Below are 24691 nucleotides of genomic sequence, written 5' to 3'. Positions count from 1 at the left end.
TTCCAAGAGCGGACGTGACCCAGCAAAGTCACTGAGAGACGGAGGCACAAGCTGTTCAAACAAGGTGCGCGTCCATTGGCCAGGCCCAGAAACAAGAACACAGGTCAAACAAATGTTCAGACTTCCCATTCAGCTTTGCTTTTTCATAGTGTAAAAGCCCCATAACAACAGAGGTCTCTAATTTATTGACACATGAATTTTGAGATATCCAGGGATGGAGAGGCTTGTCATGTGGCTTTTTTTTTTTTTTTTTTTTAATTTCTGTAACTTTTATTTTGAAATAACTTTAAAGTTAAGGACAGTTACAAAAATTATATCATAATACAAAGAACCCCAATATACCCCATACCCACATACCCTATTTGTCTACCTTTAATATTTTGCCACAGTTTTGTATAATTCTATCTATATGTGTGTCTGTCTATCCATCCTTTACATATCTATATCTAATTACATATATATACCTATTTTCAAAATAATTATAGTAAGTTACATATATCATAATCCTTGAACTTGTCATACCCCTATGCATATTACTGACCCCATAGGAAAAAAAGGATCATAAGAATCTCTTATCAAAATAGAATCTATGAAAAATAGATCTGCTGATAAATTGGACAAACTAGATGAAATGGACAAATTACTGGTAACATCCGAACAACCTACACTGACTATACAACAAATAGAATATCTCAACAGACCAATTCCAAGCAAAGAGATTGAATCAGTCCTCAAAAATCTCCCAACTAATAGCTCAGGATCAGATGTCTGCACAGGTGAATTCTACCATTCATTCCAAGAAAAATTAATATGAATCATGTTGAAACCCTTCCAAAAAAACTGAAGAGAAGGGGACACTCCCTAATTCACTGTATGAGGCCAAAATTATCCTAATGCCAAAGCCATATAAAGATACTATAAGAAAATAAAATTACACACCAATTTCTCTTATGAATATAGATGCAAAGATCCTGAACAAAATACTTGCAAATTGACTCCAACAATGCATGAAAGAAAAACAAGATTTAAGTCGATTTTATCCCAGGCATGCAAGATGGTTCAACATTAGAAAATCAAAGAGTATAATACACAACAATATCAAAAAGGGAAAAGACAACATGATCCTCTCAATGGATGCAGAAAATGCTTCTGACAAAACACAGCATTCTTTCTTGATAAAAATACTTAGAAAGTAAGAATAGAAGGAAATTCCCTCAACCTCACAAAGAGCATAAATGACAAACCCAACTTAACATTATACTTAGTAGTCAAAAAATGAAGCTTTCCCTCTAAAATCTGGAACAAGACAAAGGTTTCCACTGTCACCACTGTTGTTCAACATTGTTCTAGAAGTTCTAGTCAGAGCATCTAGGCAAGAAAAAGAAATACAAACCCTGCAAATTGGAAAGGAAAAAGTAAAACATTCACTATTTGCAGATGACATGAACCTATATATAGAAAGGCACTTGACATGAATTCAGAAAAGTGGTGGGGTACAAGATCGACAGCTAAAAGTCTTTACTCTTTCTACACACAAACTTTGAATAATCAGAAGTAATCAAGGAAAAAATTTCATTCACAAGAGCAACTAAAATAATAAAAAATCTAGGAATAAATCTAACCAAGATATAAAGTGTTTGTACACCAAAAAAAAAAAAAAAATTGCTAAAAGAATTAATGAAAGCCTAAATAAATAATAGACTATTTTGTGTTAATAGATTGGAAGAAAAATATCATTAAGATGGAATGCGTTCATGGATCTGTGATATTCTGTTATTCTTCAAACAGATTTGGGATCCAGGTTTAAGTTTTAGTAAAGACCAGGATCTGCATCAGTTAGAGGCAGTTGACCACTGCAGCTGGGGTGTGGGGTCTTCCGGGAGAATGACAGGATACAGGTATGGAGGTGACCATGGAGGGCTTGGGGTCCAGGGCACCCATCCTGGTACCTGAGGGTTCTCCATGTAGATCACATGTGCGGAAGTCCACATCAGCTCTTCAGGGCACACGAAGATGGTGCAGGCCTGGAGCTGGAACTCGGGAGGTGGAAGCTTGGCCATGTCTGCATGTGGGCAACCTGAGGAGATGCTGTCCTCCCAGTTATACTCCATTATCCTGTGTAGGGCCTCTCCATAAAGACAAGGCAGGGGCTCAGTCCTTGGTTTCTGGTTGGCCTCATGTATAGTCCAATATAAGTCCATCAGACTTATCAACATGTGGAGACATTGTCGCCAGCTCTTCTTTATGCCCCTCTTCCTGAGCCCCTGGGCAATTGATTTCAACAGCACGTAATTCTTTTTCTTCTGAATGGGATACATCGCATGTTCAAGGGATTCCCATTCCCAAAGGAAACTCCTGATTTCCTCATCACTCCAAGGAGTATTTAGCTGGCCTGAGTGCTTCTCTGGTTCTTCAGTGTCTTCTTCCTCTACTTCCTGGAGATTTCTCGTCATGTGGCTTTAAAAATACCAGCCACACACTCTGTAAATATTATACCGTGAAAAAAAAAAAAAAAATATATATATATATATATATATATATATATATATATACACATTTTATACATACACACTCATATAAACACTATAAACCGTCTAACTGATGACGAGCTCTACCACTTCTTATATCAAATTAGATTATGCAGGCTTTATTCTGTTAGATTGCTTCAGATTCACCTTTGAACAAATGGGTTCTCTCAAACATTAAGGGGGGAAGTTAAATTGAAAGTAATTTGTAGTCTCTCAACTTATAAAAGCACATACTCATTCATTAATGCAACTGTCCCACGACTGGCAGTTTACTCTATAGACCCGTCCATGATCATGGGTACAAAGATACATGTACAGGGATTTCCCCCACAGCCCAGTTTATGCTAGATGAAAAACTGGGAACCACCAGTAGGGCACTGTTTAAATAAATGATGGTACATCTATATGATAGGAGCTAGATAGCCCTTGCAAAGAAGGAGGAGAGCCATATCTGCTTAAGTTCAACCACCTCCCAGATGTTGTGTTCAGTGAAAAAGCAACATGAAGAATATCTAGACTGTGGAGATGGTTGCACAACTCTGTTAATTTACTTTAAAAAATCAATGACTTGTTGAATCCCAAGTTAAACCATGGACTATAGTTAATAGTACATTTATAAAAATATGCTACCCTCAATTGTAACAAATGTTACACACCAATGTGAGGTGTTAATAGTAGGGTGGTGTATGGGCATCCTGTATTTTATGGATGATTGTTCTGTGACTCCACTACTTCTCTAATAAAGAAAAATAAAATAGAATCAATGACTTGTATTCTTTAAACGGGTATATTTTATAGTATGTAAATTATACTTCAATAAAGCTACTTTTTTAAAAGCACCATCAAGGATAATACGTAACAAATTCCTGTAAAACTAAATAAAAAGTACACATATAATCATGTATGCTTGTATATGTATAGGAAATTCAGAAAGGATAAATAAGGAAATAGTAGAAGCTTTTTGGAGAAGAGAAATTTTTATTGCATACACTTTGTACTATACCTATTTTTTACAAGCACATGTATATCCTTTCAATAATTTTTTATTAATTTTCATCATTCCATAGAGTATCTGTTTCAATAAAGTCTCCACAGCAGAATTTGAACCAGGAATTTAAATAGAATAAGAAATAATTTTAATATTTTAACAACTTAGAATAAAAAGAAATGTTGTTTTCACCAAAAGTCTTAGGTTTTATACACAAGGCACTTACTTGTCATGAATAGAATTTAAAGAAAGCTCTTTTTCCCCCATGACAATAAGACCCAGATTAAAAATGCATATACACACACATACAGTGATTTTTGTTTGTTTCTAAAAATAATACCTGTTTATTATAGAAATTTGTAAATAGAGAAAAATATAAAGAAGAAAACAACAATCACTTATAATCCTACCCTTAAAGGATTATAAGGATACTCTATACCCTTTAGGTATATAGCAAATGCTAGCATTTTCATGTATTTTCAGCCTATTCCTACATGTGGATATTGTTCTGTTTTACAATATTAGGACCGCATTACAAATAATTTTGCATCCCATCTTTTATCACCAATTCCCATATCTTGAAAATTTCCCAGATCTTTAAAAATATTCTCTGAGCACATGCTCTTTAGTGTGTGCATTATATTACATCCTATGAACATTTTCTTGTGTGTTTAACCAATCTCTCTTGGACATTTGACTGCTTCCAGAGCTGTGCTTTATAAACAGTGCTGCAGAGAATCTCCCTGCAGACCGATCTCCCTGCACATCTCTGACAACTTCCCTAGGATAGAGTCCTTGACTTGGAAGTCTGGGTCAAAGGACATGCACATCTCAACACTCTGGAAACAGGTTGCCAACGCCCCCTCATAAATGTCATAAAGGTGAGTTAGGTGAACTAGTGAGTCGGATGAGACACACAGCTGATACCTCAAGCAAAGAAGCTGGAGTCATGATTACGGAATTGCTGCTAAGCATAAAGCACCTTGCTAGGCACTTTATACTTGCTATTCCACTTAATTCTTGCAAGAGAGGTGTTGTTATTGTCCCCATTTCACATATGAGGACACTGAAGCTGACCGAGGCTGGGAACCTGCCCAGGGTCTGTCTCCTAGTTCGTTAATGCCACAGCCAGGACAGAAAATCCAGTCTGTCTGATTCTGAAACCTACACTCTTTAATCACTCAGGGGAAAAAAAAAAGACTATGGTACATTTTCTAAAGAAAACCACTTTTCTAGGTGTCTGAGTATTCCTGGGTCATGGAGTAAACTGAAGGACTCCATAAACTGGTCCATGGGCTTTTTTTTTTCCCCAGTATCATTTTTTTCAATTGTGAAGTTTAACATATATACATAACAGTGATAACTTTCAAAGTACAATTTAACAACTAGAGAGCAAATTTCAAAGAATGCTATGGGTTACATTTCCACAGTTTCAGTTATTTCCTTCTTGTGAAATATAAGATACATTCAGAAAGGTGATAACTTTCAAAGTACAATTTAATGAGTAACTATAGTGCAAATTTCAAAGGATGCTATGGGTTACAGTTCCACCACTTTAATGCTTTCCTTCTAGCTGTTCTACTACCCTAGCATCTAAAAAAATATATTTATATAAAGTTTCAGTATTCATAATCCTTTGTTAAATCCTATCTTGTCTGTTGCTACCCCTTCCTCTCATTCAATCACTTTCTTGATCCTCAGGGGTGTCCAGGCAGTAATCACCCTAACCTGTCCATACTGAAAGGGGGTGTTGACATTGTGGGAAAGGGGGTTGCATGTGGTTGATATTCTTAAAGAGGCTATTGCCTCTGGATTTTAGGACTTGTCTGGCCTGGGAACACTGGTGGATTTAAGTTTCTAAGAGATAAACTTAGTGGGTGAAACTTTTATAGAATCTCAGATAGGGATCTAGGTATTTCAAGACTAATGTTGGTTACAGTCCACAGGCTTTTGAAATGCAAATATTAATGTTCATACAGGAAAAAAATGAGCAAATACTTGGCCCAGATATCACCAAAAAAAAAAGAGGGGGGTTGGGGTGGGGTTGGGGTACAAATTCCTGATTCATAGCCATCAGTCTTACCTTAAGAATGAGGCAAGAAGGAAGAAAAGGCCATGAGTTTGCATTTTAAAGGAAAACATTTGACAGTTCAGGGCTGATGTATAAGCAGAACCTAGGCTGGGTCCGGGGTGGGCAACGGGCTCCAGGACCCCACACAACCTTGATCAGCCCCTGGACATGGATGGCCAGGGGCTGCAGCTCAACCCGGGTGAGGGAGACCATCTCACTGTGTCCTAAATCTCTTTACACAGCAGCTGGAGAAATCAGACAGGCACGCCCCACATTTAGAAAGCTGGGAGACCCACGTCGGCCAACATCCACAGCCCAGAGCCGGCAGACATGGGGTACAGCCACTGCACACCCCACCTTTCCTAGGTCCCTTGAAACAGGGCCCCCTGAGCCAGACATCTGACGCCAAAGGGATATTACAGGAGCTGCCACTCCGCTGTTTAGGAACAGGAAAGTCTCAAGGAGGCTGTACTTGTTATTATTAGTTGCAATCATTTTTGTGTGTGAAGTCCTTAGGATTTTCCATATTCAGGATCAAGTCATCTGCAAATAAAGACAATTTTACCTCTTCCTTTCCAAACTGGATGTCTTTTATTTCTTTTTCTTGCCTGATTGCACTGGCTAAAACTTCCAGTACTATGCTGAGTAGACGTGGTGAAAGCAGACAATGAGATATTTTACATTCTTATTTTCTGTAAGAAAGGAATAAGTTTCGTTTTCACATAGAGACAGCATGGAATAAGGGAAATGGAGGCAAAACCAGTTTAAACAAGCCCCAGACAAAGAGAAGAGAGAATCTGCCTGATGTAAAGAGACATGAGGTAGTATCAGAGGCGGGAACTCACAGCAAAAAAATAAAAATTTGGGGGGGGATTGGCTAATCAGTTCAAAATCTCAATAATGAGCTAGTTGGCTCTCTGGGATTGGCTGTACAAATTAAAATCTCAAAAGATGAATTAGTTAGTGTTCTCGGATAGGCTGTAACCTCTGTAGTACCCAGTCAATGGGGAAACAGGGGAGGGACTTGCGAATTAGGAGTAGGAGATTTAAAGATCGCCATTCTCTTCCTCTGGCGCGCCAGCCTTCCGCGTGTTTGGCTGGACGCCCCATCTTGCAAGATCGTAAATAAATTCTTTTCTCCTCCAGAACCGAGAGAGCGTTTATTCCCTTACAGGTACCACTTTATTTCCGACATTTTCATAAGTCTTTGAACTCCAGTGTGTATTTTACACATACATTACAGCTTAATTTGAACCAGCTACATTTCAAATACTCAATGACCACATTGGGCAGTGCAGGATTCCCTACCTTGCCACGCTGCTGGTAGGCTATGGCCCAACCTGTCGGTCAACACCCCCTGAGCATGCCCAACGCTGTAGTCCAAGCTCTGTCTGGCCTGTGCAGCATGCTTTGGTTTCTCTTACATCTCTCCACCACCAGCTCTCAACAGAGAGCTTTGCACAGAGGCTGCTCAGGGCCTTTGTTACCCCTTTTCTATGTTTCTTTATCTCTAACACGGGGAGTCCTATGTTTGTCCTTCTTCCCTCCAGGGCCTGGAGGCTGGGCAAGAATTCAACTCAAGAGCTTGCCAACCTGTTCTACCAGGCAGCGTGGTAAGGTGGCGGGGGGCACACTTGTCTTCCCACGGCCAGTTACGCTTCTGAGAACAGGAGGGCTGGTGGAGCAGGCATTGAGCAACTGCCTGTGCTCAGCTCTGCCCCAGAAACTGTAGAAGAGATCAAGAGGTAGAAAATAGCTTCCCCGGCTTCAGGAGAGCTGACCAGCTTCATGGACATCAAGACAGACACTCAAGGAAACCAGAAACCTCAGGTATACCCCAGGCTCTCAGGCACAAGCCAGCCAGAGGCAGCAGGATATGTGAAGAGAATGGAATGAAGGGATAAGAGTCTCTCTCTGAGTGGGACTGCTTGGCCATTGTAGGGGTTGAATAATGCCCCCCCCCCAAATTCATGTATACCCAGAAACATGGAATATGATCTTATTTGGAATTAGGGTTTTTCAGATGTAATTAGGTTAAAATGAGGTGATACTGGGTTGGGGTGAGTCTTAAATCCAATGACTGCTGCCCAAATAAGAAGAGGAGAGGACACAGAGAAGCCCACAGAGAAGAAGGTCATGTGCAGATGGAGGCAGAGATTGGAGTTAGGCTGTCACAAGCCAAGGAACACCAGGAGCCACCAGAAACTGGAGGAGGCAAGAAAGGATTCTCCCCTAGAGCCATCAGGGAGAGCATCACCTGCTGACACCCTGATTTTGGACTTCTAGCCTCCAGAACTGTGAGAAAAAATTTCTGTTGTTATAACCCACCTAGTTGGTGGTAATTTGTTATGACAACCCTAGAAAGCTAATACAGTCAGTAAGAGGTTATTGCATCCCAACTATATTCCACAGGCAGAAAAGTCCAGAAGCATAAACACCATGAATGAGATGAAAAAGAACTATTGCATTTCATCAATTCCAAGATGTACATATTTTTCACATTTTACTATCTCTGAAATCTGGGTACATCTTATAATTGATGGCAGCTCAGGTTATTTTTATTTTATCAACACTTCCCCCCCCTTAGAGGAATGTAAAATAAAGGTGCCTCTTAAAATGACAGTGTCTTAGATTCACTGAAATGCAATGTTATTTATTGATTCCTAATTATGCTGTAGGCACCCCATATTGGTCTGTTAGCACACATTGTCATAGTTGTCCCTCACACACTCCAAGAGCCCTACATTACAGATGATAAAGAGACTCAGAGAGGTTAAGTAACTTTCCCAAGGCCACACAGCTAGTAAGCAGCAGAGGCAGGATTCACATCAAGGTTTGCTGGGCCCCAGCACCCCTGTGTTTCCTACTCTACTGTCCTTGTCTCCTTTCCTTCCAGAAGAAGCAAGGGGAGCAGAGCACAAGCCAGCTTGTGATTTCTGCCCTCAGGTCTACAGGTCCTATGTAATTCTCCAGGGTAGGTTATCCCCCTGTCAGCTCTATTTGGATCCTTATTATGCAGCTCCAAGCCCAGAAGCTTCCAGGAAGCCCTGGTTCATGGCCTACAACTCACCCTGTTCTGGGGCAGCTCAGTAAATTTGGCCTCTGGGGCCTGTCTCCACTTCCCACTCTCTCCAGCTCTAATTGTGGGTTTCCTGCTGCCTTCCCATGCTCACTGAGCTCTTCATGGCCAAACCTGCCCGCTACTACTCTGCCCACGCCAGGCCCTGGGGAAAGAGGCCACAGAAGTCCCCTTCCCCACCCCCCAAGGTGGCAGTGATGGGAAGGACTCCTCTGATTGCAAGCTCTCTCATCAGATGGGACCTGGCTAGCATGGTGGTCAGGCCACGGCTCCCACTTTCAAACAGTTGGTGACAGATGGGGCCACCGTGAGGGCCCATCTGCATTGCAGCCTGGGGGGATCCAGTGGGACGGCCCAGGCCTGTTCACCCACAGGCCAAACCAGGGTGGTCATCCTCCAAACAGGCAGGGGGACCTGTCTCCTGCCTCCTCCATGCTGTAGCCATGGTCCTGCCAGGTCCTGGGTCCCCAAACATGGCCTCCCTGTCTTCGGGCTTTGTTCCTGCCGACGCTGTGTGTTCTATTTCTCCCTGCCAAGCCTGATAGACTCAGGCTTAAGCTTCTAGTCTCATCTCAGCTGCAGGGCTGCCCCTAGGCAGGCTTCCACTCTTCCAGGTGCCCAGGGCACCCTCCCTGACAGCCATCATCAATGTGTCTTCACATCCACTCAACAAGTATCTGTACCTTGATGAGTAGACTCTGTGCTAGGTGCTGAGGTCACAAGACAACATAGAGGGGACATGGACAAGTAGGCAGTGTGCTGGTTTGAAGCTGTTATGTGCCCCAGAAAAGGCCATGTTCTTTCAAACATTCCTGTGGGTGCAGACCTGTTGTGGGTGGGACCCTTTGGTTAGGTTATTTCAATTTGAGATGTGACCCAGCCCATTCAAGGTGGATCTTATCCTTTTACTGAAGTCTTTTATGAGAGGACAAAGGACAGAAAAAGCCCAGAGAGTTCAGAGAAAAGCCCCAGAGAAGCTAAGAGAGGACCCACAAAGGAAGCCAGCAGAACCAGAACCTGAAAGCAATGAAACCCTGGAGAGAAGCACCAGCAGACACTGACCCTGTGCCTTCCCATGAGACAGAGGTGTCCTGGATGACAGCAGCCTGTCTTCAGAGTTCAGATATCATCCTGTTGATGCCTTAATTGGGACATTTTCACAGCCTTAGTACCTGGAAATTGTGAGTTAATAAATCCCCATTGTAAAAGCCAAAACATTTCTGGTATATTGCATTCCAGCAGCTTTAGCAAACCAAAACCGTCAGATAATTACAATAGAGGATGGTAGGTGTTAACCACGACGGTGAAGTGTTGCAATCAGCTCTGCATTCAGTGACATCAACTTGGTAGCCTGAAATCAGCCACGGTGGAAGTATTACACCACAGAAATCAATGAAGGAGGCAAACCAGGACTTTCCCCATCCACTGCCCACCCCCAGAGAGCCAAGAGGAGCATTCCAGAGGGCTGTAAGTCCTGGGGAGAGCCACCAGCTTGGTTGGGGCTCCCCTAGACCCTGAGACAAGGATTTGCGAGCAAGTGGTTTATTTGGAAGGTGATCTCAGGCAATACCAGCAGTGCGACAGAGAAGGGAAGGAACTTACCTAAGGGGCATTATCAAGCCATTTTACCACTGTGGAAAACTGGGGATGGCAGACGGTCTAGAGAAGGCCTCAGTCATCACGCTGAGCTGTGAGGAAGCTGGGGTACTGACCCACCACACCCCTGGCAGGCTCGGGTCGGGCATGGATTCCCTGGCACTCCCAGCCAGCTCTGTGCTCGGCACCAGGCTGTTCCAGTCCACAGTGGCAGGCATTCACAGCAGGCAGCCTTCGTCAACTGGAGGCGAATGCCAAGGAGATCTGGGTGGGGTCCAACAGTGTGTGTTACAGGGAGCCCACCCACACTTCCAGACTGTAAATCTCCCAAGGGCTAAGACTCTGTTATCCTTCCCTTCCAGGAAAAACCTGAGCTCAAAACTATCTGTATAATCATATTAAAACATTATTTGCCTTTTGCCCTCTCCTTCTCTTATGAGTGTCCGTGGAGTATTTCAGAGGCTACATGATGTGTGATATTGCAATAGTTGTCACACTATGGATGTGTGAAACAAATATGGATGCAGAAGCAAATATGAGAATCCAACTGTTGTCTATACAGCCAGACATTAAAGAGATTTGCAAAATGTTATCATACCAATCTTCTCACTTTTTTGTGTTGTTTTGAAAAATAAATTGTTTTTCTTAAAAAATATATTTTACTGTTGACATAAAATGCATTCATTCATTTTTATTTTGAATTAAGAAATAATACTTTAAATTTTTCTGAACTTTCATGTCTAACTTGGTAAACATTGAGAGATACAACCCATACAAACAAAGGCTTTTAAGAGTCCTCAGTTCTTCTCAAGAGGGCAAAGGGGTCCCAAGACCAAAAAGTCTGAGAACTATTCTAGGCTCAGCTTAAAGGAGTAGATTGCACACACATTGTGGAGACCGGGTAGAGAAGGTACCCTGAGAAGAGTTAGGCTGGAGACTAAAAACAATGAACATTTGTTGAGTGTGCCAATCGAGCAGTGCACATACCATAACCTCTTAACAATCCCATTTTATAGAAGAGGAAATTGAGTCTCGATTTGCCTGAGGCTGGCACGGTTGGGATTTGGACCAAGGCAGGACAGTCTGCCCCCTCTCCTCACACTGCCCCACTTTCCTGATGAGCACGAGTTGCCTGGGCAGGAAATATGGCGACTCCATCTGTGCTGGACCCCTGGACCCCACGGCCACAGTCAACCCAGCCCCGGGGAGGCAGCACCAACAGAGTAAGGCTTTGTCATGACAATATGCAACTCAACCCAAGGATGACTGCCATTCGGCATTTAAAAGAAAATACCCCATTCCCACTACAAAGCAGTAATAGAAAATGTTTTTAAGCCAGTCACTTTCCTGGACCCTAAAAGAGCTCTTTTGCCTCAATGCCTAACAAAGTCTCAGCAGGGTGCCCAGACTCATTGGGATCCAAAACCCGTCATCACCACAAACATGGGAAAGATGCCAACCACATCAGTAAACAGGGATATGCAAATTAACACAATGGGGAGCAATTTCCACCCCACAGGTGCCGGGCCAGGGGGAACCAGTTAGGCGATGTCAGCTGATGGCCCGGCTCTGGGAAACAGGTACCTTCACACACCGCTGGGAGTGTGAGCTGGTGGCCCTCCTTTAGAGGCAGCGAAAGATGAGACACGCTGGTATCTGGAACCAGCTACATACGCTTGTGCCAACCCAAGGAGGCATAAACAAGGATGTTCACTGTAGCCTTGTCTGTAAAAGCGAAAGCCTGGCAAAAACCAAGCCATGGGTTTTGAGACAGTTGAAGAACGAGGTGACTCTCCAGATACTAAGAGTCGGTGAACCAAGGGGCAGTGGCTGCTGACTTGTACTCTGCCTCCCCAGAAGGATCCCTCCAGCCGGGGTCCAGGTTGACGCCTGGCACACACCGGTTCCTGACACCCTCCCATGCACACAACGCCGGCACCCACAGCGCCCTCTAGGATATCCGGGGGGTGGGGGGCGGTATTGACACCCAGCACCAGCGTGGTCTCTACCCGCCCCCCACAGGGGCTCAGTCCGTGTCCATCAGAGGAAAATTACTGGAATATTATCTGGGTCAAGGCTAAGGCGTGGGGAAGGCCAGAGGGCTCCGTGGCCAGGGCCTCAATTGGACTTTGTCGTTTTCACTGAAAAGATGGAAGGAAAAGTTAAACCCGCTGCCCATTATGGGGACCACAGCACCTGTTGCAGGCTCCGAATTAAAATGCTAATTATTCTGCAGTGACCCGTGACGCATTCCATATGCTAAATGTAAACACTTAAAATGTGGGCTCTTTTTAAATGTAACCCCAGGGTGTGTCTGTGTCTCTTTCTCTCAGAGCGAGTGTTCCGGGGCCCCTCGCAGCCCTTGGAGTCTAGGTCGCTGGGTAGGGGCGGGTCTGAGCTTGGGGAGGCTCCCGGCGCTGCGGGACGTTGTTGCGGAAGAAAAGGGACTCGGCTGCGCCGTCGGGAGCCGCGCGGTCCTGGCGCCCCGGAGCCCGCCCCTCATCGCGCGGAGGAGCCCGCGGCCCCAGCGCCCTCTCCCGACTGAGCGGTCCACACCGAGAGCGAGAACTCGCTGAAGGACTGTGCATTTCTGTTTTCCACCTAAAATCGGCCTTTCCGGGCAGCCCCCGCGCACGTGACCAGCCTGCCAACCCCCAACCCGCTCCTGGCCCTCGGAAACTGCGGTGGTAAAACCGAGACCCCCTCCTCGGGGGTGACTGGACAAATTGCACATGAATAGAAAGGAGGCGTCAGGCTTCTAATAAAAACAGGGCCCGCTTACCAGGCTAATTGTTTTACATTCCTCTTTTTGCTTAATCCTCACCGGAACCCCGCTGAGGTATTCGAATTCCAGTTTTGGAGAAGAGATCAGGAAATGGGAAATTTAGAGAAGGTGGCTGAGCTGGGATTTGAACCGAGGTCTCAGCCCAAAGCCTTGGCCCTTAACTCGAAACCAAGCTATGGCAAGCAACTCAGGTGAGTAACTAAAAGCGACCCCTTTTTTGCCAGGAAGGAACAGAGCCTGGATTTGAACGCAGCAACCATACTCTGGAGCCTCTGCAGAAGCCACAATTTACTTTATATCCTACTTTGGGCTTAAATTATGAGCATTCCTCACGCCACTACATGTTCCTCAGGTCATTACATGTTCTTCACAGCTGCTTGACAGGACTTTGTATTTCTTAGAGAGCAAGGTTTAGCCAGACCAAGAAAAGGCCCTCTTGGCGTCACTTGTCACCTCCTTGCACATGGGAGCTGCACGTGTTTCTTACACTAGCATCCTTGGTCCAGCCCATGCTCAGGAACTGACATTTCTAGGAGCATTAACAATTTTCTACTTTCATAAATCATCTTAAGATTTTAAGTTTTACAGGTGAAGTTTTTATATTGACATTTCACAATTGAAAGACATTTTATTAGAATAAGACCTTAAATTTCTGAATTAGGATTTCTCAAACTGGGTTCTGGGTGTTTTCTTGGGAATCTGAGAATGTATTTCTTTTAAATGACATTATTGCTCTGGTTGAATTAGCCTGTTTTCCTGAGGATTATCCAATTTGTAGTTTTCCCCAACTGAAGTGTTGGGTTTTGTTTTGCTTTCTTTGTATGATTATAAAAGCAACACTAGCTTTACACACACACACACAAAATAAATACCAGATGATCTGAAATGGTACAAAGAAGAAACTGGACACTAAAGAAAGGAGCAGTCTTGGGGGGTGGCAGTGAGGGGGAGCCCCATTGCTCCTGGGAAAGGGCCTGCTGCCTCTGGAGCAGCTGGAGGGGCTACCAACCCCAGCCCCTCACCCTCCAGGGCCATGAGGCCCCAGAATTCCTCTTGGCAGTGACCCAAGGTCCCATGTAAAGCTTATGAAGTTTGGTAACTGCCAAAGACCATACACCACCCATACATAACCCAGAAGCTGAAAATACCACAGTTTCTCCTCTAGGTGGCTTGTGTACCCCGCTCTTTCTGCAGCCTTCCTTGGGTAGTGGCTCGGTGTCCATGCCTGCCCATCCCCTCTCACACACGGCTCAGAAAACACCTGCCTTTCCAGGCCCGGACGCTGGGCCACCTCAGTCTACAGGGCCTGAGCTCCTTGGGCCGCGTGCAGAGGTTGGGAGCATATTTTTCTCTCAGCCCTTCCAGGCCCAGCTACACAGCCTGTCCCTTCCACCCACAGCTGGGAGGGAACCCCCCCCCCCACACACACACACATACACCCGCAGACACACAAGTAGACTAGGCTCAATCCTTGTTCCACAAAGCAGGGTTGGAGGACTGAGCAGACCCTCTTCCCCCATGGGGCCACCTCTGATTTCCTCCCATTTCACTGAAGGTCCAGTTCAAGACCCTTGAGGCCTTGGGTGCTGGAAAACCATCAGGCCTGTGGCCCCTGCCCCAGACGGCTTTCCCTTCTCCCTGATGGTTCAGCTATTAGGCTGGTCCAGTGTTCAACTGGGTGGGGCCAGAATTGTGAAACAATCGGCCTTCCTTCCTCCCAGCCTTCCCAAGCTTTCATGCTGCCCTGGGTCCTTTGGGCCTTGTGAGAACCCTGTACTTACCTTCAGGGCATCTTTTCCCCTAGAGGGATATGAACTTATCTGACAGCACTGAATAGGTTCACCTGAAAAGCAGCCCCTCAAACAGCCCTCCCAGGCATTAGCTGCCCCACATCCTGGATATCTGACTCTAAAGGCAGCTGCTGCAAAGGGCCACCGATCCTTCCGCACTCGAGCCTGTTCACAGTGGGTGGGGCATTACAGGTCAACAAACCCACCGTGCAAAGTGCAAACACTGTAAAATATGGTCTCCCTTGCCAGGCACTGCAAATGCCCTGCTGTTGAGATGCTTAAATTAATTTCCATGAGGGAGACCTGCAGTAAACGCACAAAGGAATGCAGGGTGGAGGCTCATACTGGGTCCCAAATTAGAAGAAAGGAGGGAAAGATGAATTCCTTCTTGGAGGTTCAGGCCCTGGTATCCTCATCTGCAAACTGGGAACACCTGCCTCAAAGAGTCACCAAGGAGGGGAAATGAGAGTGTATGTGAAAGCACCTATCAAAATCCTTGGCATATAGATGTCAGTTGAATCAGAAAATATGACTACTAGAAGTTCTTTCTTACACCCAGGCAAAATCTTCCGGTTGGTAATAATGAGATTTTAATCTAGTGCTTTTCAAAGTATGGCCCATGAACCTGCTTGGATTACTAGACCCCTACCCAGTCAGAATCTCTGGGGATACAGCCCTGGACTCTGCATCCTTAACAAGCTCCCTAAACAATTATTGGACATAGCAAAGTTTGAGAACCTCAGGTAAAGTGGATAAAACAATGCTTCTGGGTAGTAGAGAGACTTAGGTTCAAACCCCAGCTCTGCCACTGACTTAAGATTCCTATGCTTTAGTTTCCTAGTTTTTAAAACAGTGATAATAATATTTGTGAAGATTAAATGAGACAATTCATGTAAATTAAGTAAGACTTGGGCCAGCACGAAGTGCCCAACACGTTAACCATTATTTTTCTCCTGCTAAATGTTCCTGGTTCCTTCTGATAATCCTCTGCGGCACAGATCCAAGCCACCTCACCTTCCCGGGAATGACCCAGGTGAGTCCTGGTGGCAGCAGGTCAAATGCAAGAGATGATGATAGGGTGAGGTTTTGCTTCCGGCTCCCCTCAGACTGTAAAATGCTGTAATGACAGACTCGGCCACTGGAGGGCAGCATCCGCCCAGCTCATTTTTAAGAACAGGCTCCTTAAAAGGAAGCATCTTCCAGTAGCAGTTGTGGGGAAGGTGGAATTCCTAATGGATGTCTACTTGACACTGGGCTAATTGCAATTAGAAAATGGAAACTTCACTCCTAAACCTGAAGCCTCCAACTGGTGCTCAGTGCCAGACAGATTTCTGACTCCTACACTGCCCACATGCCTCCTGGGGATTTTTTTCCCACTGGCTGCACACAAAAGGACACAGAGGCAGCTGAGGAGAGGTGACAGCTCCTTTCCTGGACCCTGTCCAACTGACGCATATCTCGGTCACCCGGGTGTTAAATGCCGAGTTCCCTTCTCAGCTCGGCCTCAGGAATAGTTTCCTCCAACCAGTGGGTCCCAGTGTCCTAGTATTGTTTGAGGACCTGGACAGGGGGTTCCCGAGTAGGTCACTCTCCCCAAGCACATCCGTGAGAATGGCCTGTGCCTTAATTTGGGTTACCCCCAAAACATCACCTAGACAAGGATTCTAGCATGAGTGGTTGATGTGGGAGATGGAGGGGATTTTAACAGGGGAGTGAGGGAGTGATGCAGGGCAGGGCAAGCAGCTGATAAAGCACGCTCCTGGAGCTCATCCACCACAGTGGGCAATTGGACCTAATCCTGTGGGGAAATACTGAAGAAGAGTCCAAACACACGCCTTAAAAACATCCCACCCAAGGGGCGAGGATGCTGGTGTGTTCATACTCCAATCCCTGAGAGCTGAGGACTGCTCTCAGGGACTCCTTCCTCCGTAATCTGCCCCAACCTCAGGCAGAGTGGCCTTTTGTGGTTCAGGGGGCGGTGGGGGTGAGGGGCGGGAAGCTCCTAGGCACAGAGATGCGGGTATGCGGGTACCGGCTGGTGAAAGGGTGCTGGAGCACTGAAAGCTTGGAAGGGTATGGGCATGGGCGGGGCAGTGGCAGCAGCTGTTCCGGGCTGCCTTCGCCTCTGACGCAGGTACGTGCCGGCTGCCCACTGCCCTAGCACCAATTCCCCTTCCCTCCAGCAACAGCCCCCATCTTCAGGTGGGAAGCCAGTCGCCCTCCAGTCATGGACATCCATCATGCGTGTTGATGGCACCAGCATCTGGAGAAGCCCACACCTTACCTGAGTTTTGGTGGGTGGCAGAGTCAGTTTCTGTTGCTTGCAGTGAAGAGTTTTGATACCCCTACACTGAGTCCAGGTGGCTTGAATGGGGCTCCACCCTCCACTCTAAGGGTGAGCATCTGAAACCAGGCCAGGCCTAAGCCAATGAGCAAATCTCATTGCCCTGGCCCGACCACTGTGTTGCACATCTCCAGGATGTCATTTTGTGTCCAAGAGTCTCTCTGCTAGACTTGAAATTGCAAGGCAGTGAGGCTGGAGCTGTGGGCAGCCATTTTGCCCCCTTGGAGCGAGAGCCTGTTTGACAATGCAGCCAACCCAGAGAAACTGGGTCCTGCTGGACTTGCATGAGCCTCACATGCCTGGGAAGCCAGCATTACCTCTGGATTCTTCAGTTATTCAGGTCAGTAAATTACCCTGGCTTAACAACTTTGCTTGGGTTTTGTATTTCTTGCACCTAGAAGGTTCCTAACTAATATACAACCTAATAATTGCTGAGCAACTTCCACAAATGACACTGGGTTGGGAACAATCACGAGTTATCACATATAATCATCTTATATTGATGATGTCTGAAAACAAACTCCCCCACAGCATCCTCTCTCTCGTCTCTCTCCTTCTTTCTCTCTTCCACTGTGGCTCCAGATTTACTGTTCTAGAGAGAGCACTGGACCATGAGTCAGGATACCTGGGTCTTACTCCAAACCTACCCGTGACCTGGGATGAAGAAAGGCCCAGGGGCATTGGTTTTCCCCTCTATCAAATAGAGAGGTTGGACTCCATGGCCTCAAAGGTCTTTCCACCACTAAACTTCTATGAACGTTCTTCTCCTTCATCGCCCATCTTTAGCCAGTCACTGAGGGCCATTTTGTTTCCTTGGAAATCTCTAACCTAATTCTTTCTTCTGCATTCCCCACTGCCATTACCTTTGTCACCCTGTATATAAAAATGGGCTCTTCCTTTCCTTTCATTTTGCATAGTCAGATTGATCTTTAAATGCTCCTTTTATCGTGGCATCCAAATTTCTGAACTAAAAAGAATCTTACAGTTACCAGAGTCTGGGAAATCCTCACAGAAAATTCTGGAAGGACTAGGGGACAACTTCTTCAATTCTGATCATTAGCGTAAACCCCAAATGAACCTCAACCTCTATTTTCTCAGGTGACTGAGTCTCATTGGTCATGTTGCCTCCAGATCTCCAACCCCCTTTAAGGACTTTTGGCTACAGGTAACCAAAACCCACTTGAGCCACCCTGAGTTAGGAAAAGGGAAGTGTCACAAGGTACAGGGAGGCAATTCTTCTCGCTACAGGCTTGGGCTGATATGTGGCTGAGATCAGGACCACTTGTCTCTTCTCTGCTGTCTCTTGCTTCATTCTCTCTACTGTTAAACACCAGCTTTCTCTGCTCTATGTCCACACTGACAGAAAATGTCCACACCAACAACTTCTGAGTTTCCAACTTACTGGTCCAGCTCAAGAGCAAATAAACTCTTTTAAGCTTCTTCACCACCTTGTTGGCTCACATTAATTTTAAAACCTCTCAATCTCTTTTCCATGTGATCCTGCTACAGCCTTCCACCTTGGAGTTGTATATGGGTTTTCTTAGACCCAGTTTATTACATTTCTAGGACTGCTATAATAAAATACCACATGCTGGGTAGTCTCTCACAGTTTCTAGAAATCCAAAATCAACATGACAACAAGGTTGCTTCCTTCTGGAGGCTCTGAGGAAGAATTCGTTCCATGCTCCTCTCCTAGCTTCTGGTGGTTTGGTTGCTGGAATTCCTTGGTGTTCCTTGGCTTGTAGATGCACCACTCCAATCTCTCTCTGTGTCCTCACAGTGTCTCCTTGTGTGTCCCTCTGTTTTTACATGGCCTTCTATAAGGACACTAGTCATTGGATAGAGGGCACAGCCTAATTCAGCATGACCCTGTTTCCAAATTAGGTTACATTTACAAGCACCTGGGGTTAGGACTCCAATGTATCTTTCTGAGGGACCCAATTCAACCCATGACACCCAGTTTCATGGTTTTACATTTATCCTATAAAAGATAATCTTATGAGATCACCCCCATCATTACTGACTGTTGAGAACTTTTTAGATTCTAATTCTCTTATTTACCTTATTGCCTTTATAGATTTGATGAGTCCAAGTCATTAGGAAAAAGGCTGAACAAGACAGGACCAATGATTGGTCCTTACAGCATGTGGAAACTTCTCTGCAAGTTGTCAGATTGATAAGCCGGCACACAATGCACATGCTTTTTCACTCAGTCACTTGTACCTCCAGCAGGACTCTCCCCCATTCCTTCTGCTATCTTTCCCACAAAGACTGGAAAAGATACTGCTTGCCTGAATTTCAGCAAGTATTGCGATATACCTGTATTGCTCTTACTGTAGAGCCTGCTATCCAGTCCCCAGAGAAGACAATGTAAGTCAAGCAGAGCCTATTCTTCATGGAATCGGAATAAACCGATCACTGTATCCTTTTGCAAGTACTCACAAATTATCTTTTTAATAGCTTTTTCTAGAAGCTAACTTACTCTATTAGAGTTTGCAAAATCTCCCTTGCACACTTTATTAGGAAAATAGAACTCAAAGAGATTCTTAAGTAAAAAAAGTATGATTGATTGGAAGATGCTAGATGGGGGCAATTAGAAAGTACATGTTTAAGTAATCTGTGATAAGAATGGATGTTTTATATTGTCTTTGAATCTCTTAGCTAGTTGAATTACACAGAGTAAGTTCAGAATTAATCTTTTGTTTCCTTGTTTCCTTTTCTGTCAAAAGTAGGATTCAGATTTTGAGCAGTTGACGGGCAAATCCATTTGGTAGACTGAATTTCATTGACATATTGTGTATTATGGATTGAATTGTGTCCCCCCAACAGATATATTCAACCCCTAATCCCATCCTGTGAATATGACCCTATTTGGAAATGGAATCCATGAAGATATTATTAGTTTATTAGTTAAGATGAGGCCAAACTGGATTAGGGTAGGCGCTGGCCCAATATGCCTGGTGTCCTTATAAGGCGACATGTGACAGAGACAGAGATTCAGTTAAGCCAAGGAACACCGTGGCCTGCCAGCACCCACCAGATGCCAGGGGAGAGGGATGGAACACTTTCCCTTTACGAGGAAGCATGGCCTCGTGGACACCTTGATTCTGGACTTCTATCCTGCAGAACCATGGGACAGTAAGTTTCTATCGTTTAAGCCAACTAGTCTGTGGTACTTCATTACATCAATAACTAAGGAACCATCATACTTATAAGATGCTCCATTATTGTATGAACCATTGGAAAAAAGTGTTACCAATTAAACTGACACAAAGCTTTCTTATCATTCAGAACTGTATTATGTATTTTATGTATTTCATTATGTATTTTATGTATTTCATTATGTATTTATTGAAAGAGCTCTTTGATTTAGACATTTTTATAATCTATCACACTTGTGCATAGATAAAAAGGAAATTATAAGCAAAAACAAATTTTCTAAAATTTCATCAAAAGCACAGTCCAATTCTTTTAAAATTACCTGTTGCAGTCTTTAAGTGCCTATTTATACACACACCACTGTCCTCTGTGCCATCAAGAGCACTGATTAATGCTGCGTTTCTTGAGAGGGCCCCACTATGACCTTCAAGATTTTCTTTCAGTGTGCCTTTACCCGTTCTGCAAGTTCTGACACTGGTGCTGGATCTTACCAAAGGTGTTAACAGAAGTCTCTCAGAATACTGCCAGGACTCACATTCCTGTTTCAAATGGGCAGGCAATGACAGGGCTTGGGGGTTCTCCTTGTCCTTGGGTAAAATCACCCTGGAAGTGTATAATTGTCTCATCTTGTATCCTGGTCTAGAATCTCCTAGTGATACATATCACAGCTCTGAACCTTTGACCCAAAAAGCCAGCACCTCATAATGAGGGGACTTTAAGCCCCCTTCTAGAGGTACAGAAATAAGTAAAAGACGAAGTAAATCAAACACTTAGTATTAATACGTTGCTGTCATTCAGTGCTTTTATACCCATCATGACAACCTGTGGACAAAGGTGTCTGAATCTTGATTTTAATCTGAAATGTGACAGTGAATCTAGACATGATTTTAATTTTGGGGGTATAAGAGAAGATTTTAATTTTGGGGGTGTAAGAGAATCTGACTGTTGGTAAACAGCATTGGACCGCTCAAGGGAAACTGATTTACTACTTTTATAATATTTTTGAGCAAGATTTTTCTATTTAGGTTTCAATCTGCCTAGGTCAGTTTTACACTCTTAAGAGAATTAACTTTACTGAAATCTGTAAATATGGCTTAAAATGTTTAAAGGAATTAAATTAAGCTTGTAAATGGTGTTAGTTATTTTGAGAAATTTAATCTATTAAATGTATGTGGTTACATATTAAATAACAAGCATTTTTATTTTTACAGGAAGTTACATTATTGATATAACAAGATATGTATGATGTAAGAAGTAGGTTTTTAAAATTTTACCTCTCAAACAGGTTGAAAATTAATTAACTATAGTCATTTGCACACAGACAAAGAGCCTTGAAGTTTGTGAAATATCTGAGTGGACACACTTGTTCAAATGCCTCTTACAGATTATAAAACTGTACATTCGTAAGGAAGCCGACTGATCATACTTTTGGAAACTGAGGCACATTTCTGGTTGGAACATTTCCCGTCTTTAACCACTTTGCCCTTGGTTAGATACGCATGTAAACAGCTAAAACAAGATACTTGGTGTATTGGCCTCTCTCAAGACTTTGGCCCTTGAACCAGGCTCTGGCCTCTCTCCACAGTTTTCCCTACAGAGCTTCAACTTTGTGGGAAAACCTATAGGAATGTTTCCCAAAGCAAATTCCATGCTCTCCGGACCCTCTTTCCCTCCCAGCAGCCCTTCTCCCTAGACCCTCTTCCCCAGGGCAGTGGATGTTCCAGAAATCACTGAACTAATCCCTAAACAAGAGATCCTTGCCCTCAAAGACTGTCATGTTTGGCCCCAGCTCAACAGGTTCCAGTTTGGTCTTAATCCCCTTAATTAAGGGGACATAGCGTGTTAAGGTGTCTCCTATTTTTATGAGATCCTTCAACTAGGTCCCTTGAAACTTAAAATAAAATTGACCACAGCTGATACTGATATGCACCAATATGCTATGAGCTGCATGTGTTATAGCACTGACTTCACAACACTATTCTCCCCATTCAATAGATAAGGAAACAGCAGGGCACTCTTTACCCATCTTGATAATGGCAGTCATGGATTTGAACCCTGGCAATCTGAACAGACCCAACTCCCTGCAGATGCTACATGCCAAGTTGTTTAACTCCTAGACACACCCATAACTTGGAATACAGATCTTTGGCTTCAGTTGCTAAACTGCATTTCTGCAGCACATTGAGATGTCAGTAAGTCTTCACTGCCATGCACTTGTCAGCAAAAGCCTCAGGGCAGAGGGACAGGTAAGAAAAGAATGGGAAAAGCTAGAGCCCTGCATACAGATAACCCAGGGAGCTTATTAAAATGCAGATGCCAGTTTAGTAGGTCTGGGGTGGTGGATTTAGTAGGCCTAGCGATTCTGCATTTCCAATAAGCCCCCCAAGTGATGCTGAGGAACCACACTTTGCATAGCAGCAGGTAAGATAACTCTTGCAGAGACAACTGAATCTGTCCCATAGCAAGAAGGAAGTGGGGGGTGGGGTGAAGACACACAGATGTCTACAGAGCTATTTGCTAACTGTGGATGGGAAACAAATGAAGGTGGAGCTAGGACCTTATTTTCAACTCATACATGTCCTGTAAGGAAACCACCTTTTCCTTTTAAAAATGGAAGTGAAGCATAAGAAGTTTGCACTAGGGTCAAAAATACATTAAGGGTGGGTACAAGTGCCCCACACCATCCTTGACCCCACAGATGCTTCTGGAAAACAGCAAGCAAGGAGCAAGCCAAGATCTATCACAAGAGTGTCCTTGTTTTAATATGGTTTGTACTGAGCAATAAATTGTCCACATTCTCCAGGTCTGTCCTGAACATTTTAAAAAGTCAATATTAAAAAAAAAAAAAGGTGTGTGCAGGTAAGAGGCTAATCGTACCTCTGGACTTAAAAATGTAAAGACAAGCCCACATAAATTCTCTTCCTTAAAAAACAGCCATTTCAAAAGATTTTCTTTAATATCATAAAATATTCTCATGGATAAGTGAGCTAGCAAACACACATGCACCACTGTGCCTTTTGCCAAGATTACCCACTCCCCCCACCCCCACTCCAAGGTGGACATGAGATTGGAGAAAAGAATACAGCAGATGGAACAGATAGAGAAATTAAAAAAAAAAGTCAATAAAAAGGATGGAATATAACATTGTGCTTAGTTATCTTCCTATGTCACAACAAAACACTTCGGTGCAAACAGTTAATTTTTCCTCTTTTCCACTTACGTCTGGTGGAGAAAAAAAATACTTTTTCTATAATAAAATATGTGGCTTTTTGTTTGTTTTTGTTTTTACTTTTTTAGCGGAACTTTTTTTTTCTTTTTTGCAGAAAATAATTTTATAAACTGTCACTTCGCGGGCAGGAAGGCTCGGCGCCCGGCGAGTCCCAGCTCGCCCCCTGCGGGGCTGAAAGCGGAAACCACACCGGGGCGGGAGGCGGGGGAACAGCGGAGGCGCAGGACAGGGCGCACGGCGGGCGGGAGCGATGGCGGCCGGACAGGGCGCGGCGGGTTAGAGGTCACTCTCGCCGTACAGCGCCGTGGAGAATGACATGTAGTCCAGGGCACCCGGCACGGCGTCGGGGCCGGCGTAGGGGGCCATCCGCGCAATGCAGTACTCAGCCTGGTCGGGAGGCAGCTCACGACGCAGCTCGTCCACCGTGATGTAGTTCTGAGGGAAGAGAGCACCATCAGGGCGACCACGATACTCGGCGGCCGTAAAAGCGGCGCGGCCGCAAAACGCGGCAGCCGTAAAACCGCACTTACGACATTAGGTACTCTGTCCCCATTTTGGCCCCTCCTTGTATATAGCTTTTTTTTTTTTCTGGATAAATTTTTATTCTCATGTTTTCCACCTCAATCCTACTTTGGCCTTCTCCCAGGATAGTTTAACCTAATAATTATACCTATAATCTCATGTACCACACTACTCTTCAGTAACTGCATCTTGGAGCAACTTTAGCAGCTGTTTCTGTGTAAACTGTAATTTCTAGGGAACCCCGCACCCATTCAAATGATCTCTCTGGAGGCCATGGCCAGAGAGTCTAATCTTAATGAGCGTTCCAGCAGATTCCAATGAGCATCCAGGTTTGGGCATCACTGCCACATACTGCATCCTAAATCTGGCTGGGCCATGTTAACCATGTTTGCAAAATGTTACCTTGCCCTGTCCCAGAGTTGGCTCCCAGCCTGGATCTCTGCCTTCCCCTTCCCTGGGGCTTGCCCATGACAAGTCTACGTGGAAGCTACTGCTTTCGGGAACCCCCTGCCCCCACCTCTGCCAGAGTCCCCTAGGGCCCTGATTGAGAGAGGGGAGGCTACCCTCATGTCACTCTACTAAAAGTCAGGAGAACAGGCC

At 44.5% G+C, this 24691-nt stretch overlaps 1 protein-coding gene and 1 long non-coding RNA gene across 4 annotated transcripts in view; one reads left to right on the top strand and one right to left on the bottom strand.

Annotated features, from left to right (window-relative positions):
* The first annotated feature begins 17370 nt into the window (after positions 1-17370).
* Positions 17371-19870, top strand: LOC119531312. The gene is made up of 3 exons (XR_005216301.1): positions 17371-17521; positions 18280-18346; positions 19259-19870. It is a non-coding gene; the product is annotated as an uncharacterized LOC119531312 (long non-coding RNA).
* A 1307-nt stretch (positions 19871-21177) lies between these two features.
* The window catches only part of ACTN1 (actinin alpha 1), a 93192-nt gene continuing 89678 nt past the window's right edge, over positions 21178-24691 (bottom strand). For 2 of the 3 annotated variants that reach the window (XM_037832458.1, XM_037832459.1), the window contains one exon: positions 21178-24004. In XM_037832458.1, coding sequence (XP_037688386.1) covers positions 23846-24004 — 159 coding nt within the window. In that variant the 3' untranslated portion in view covers positions 21178-23845. The remainder of the gene's footprint in view (positions 24005-24691) is intronic. The other variant, XM_037832460.1, reaches the window with a different exon arrangement.

This window comes from Choloepus didactylus, chromosome 4, assembly GCF_015220235.1.
Source record: "Choloepus didactylus isolate mChoDid1 chromosome 4, mChoDid1.pri, whole genome shotgun sequence".
Taxonomy (NCBI): domain Eukaryota; kingdom Metazoa; phylum Chordata; class Mammalia; order Pilosa; family Megalonychidae; genus Choloepus; species Choloepus didactylus.
This window is presented reverse-complemented; position numbering and strand designations above follow the sequence as displayed.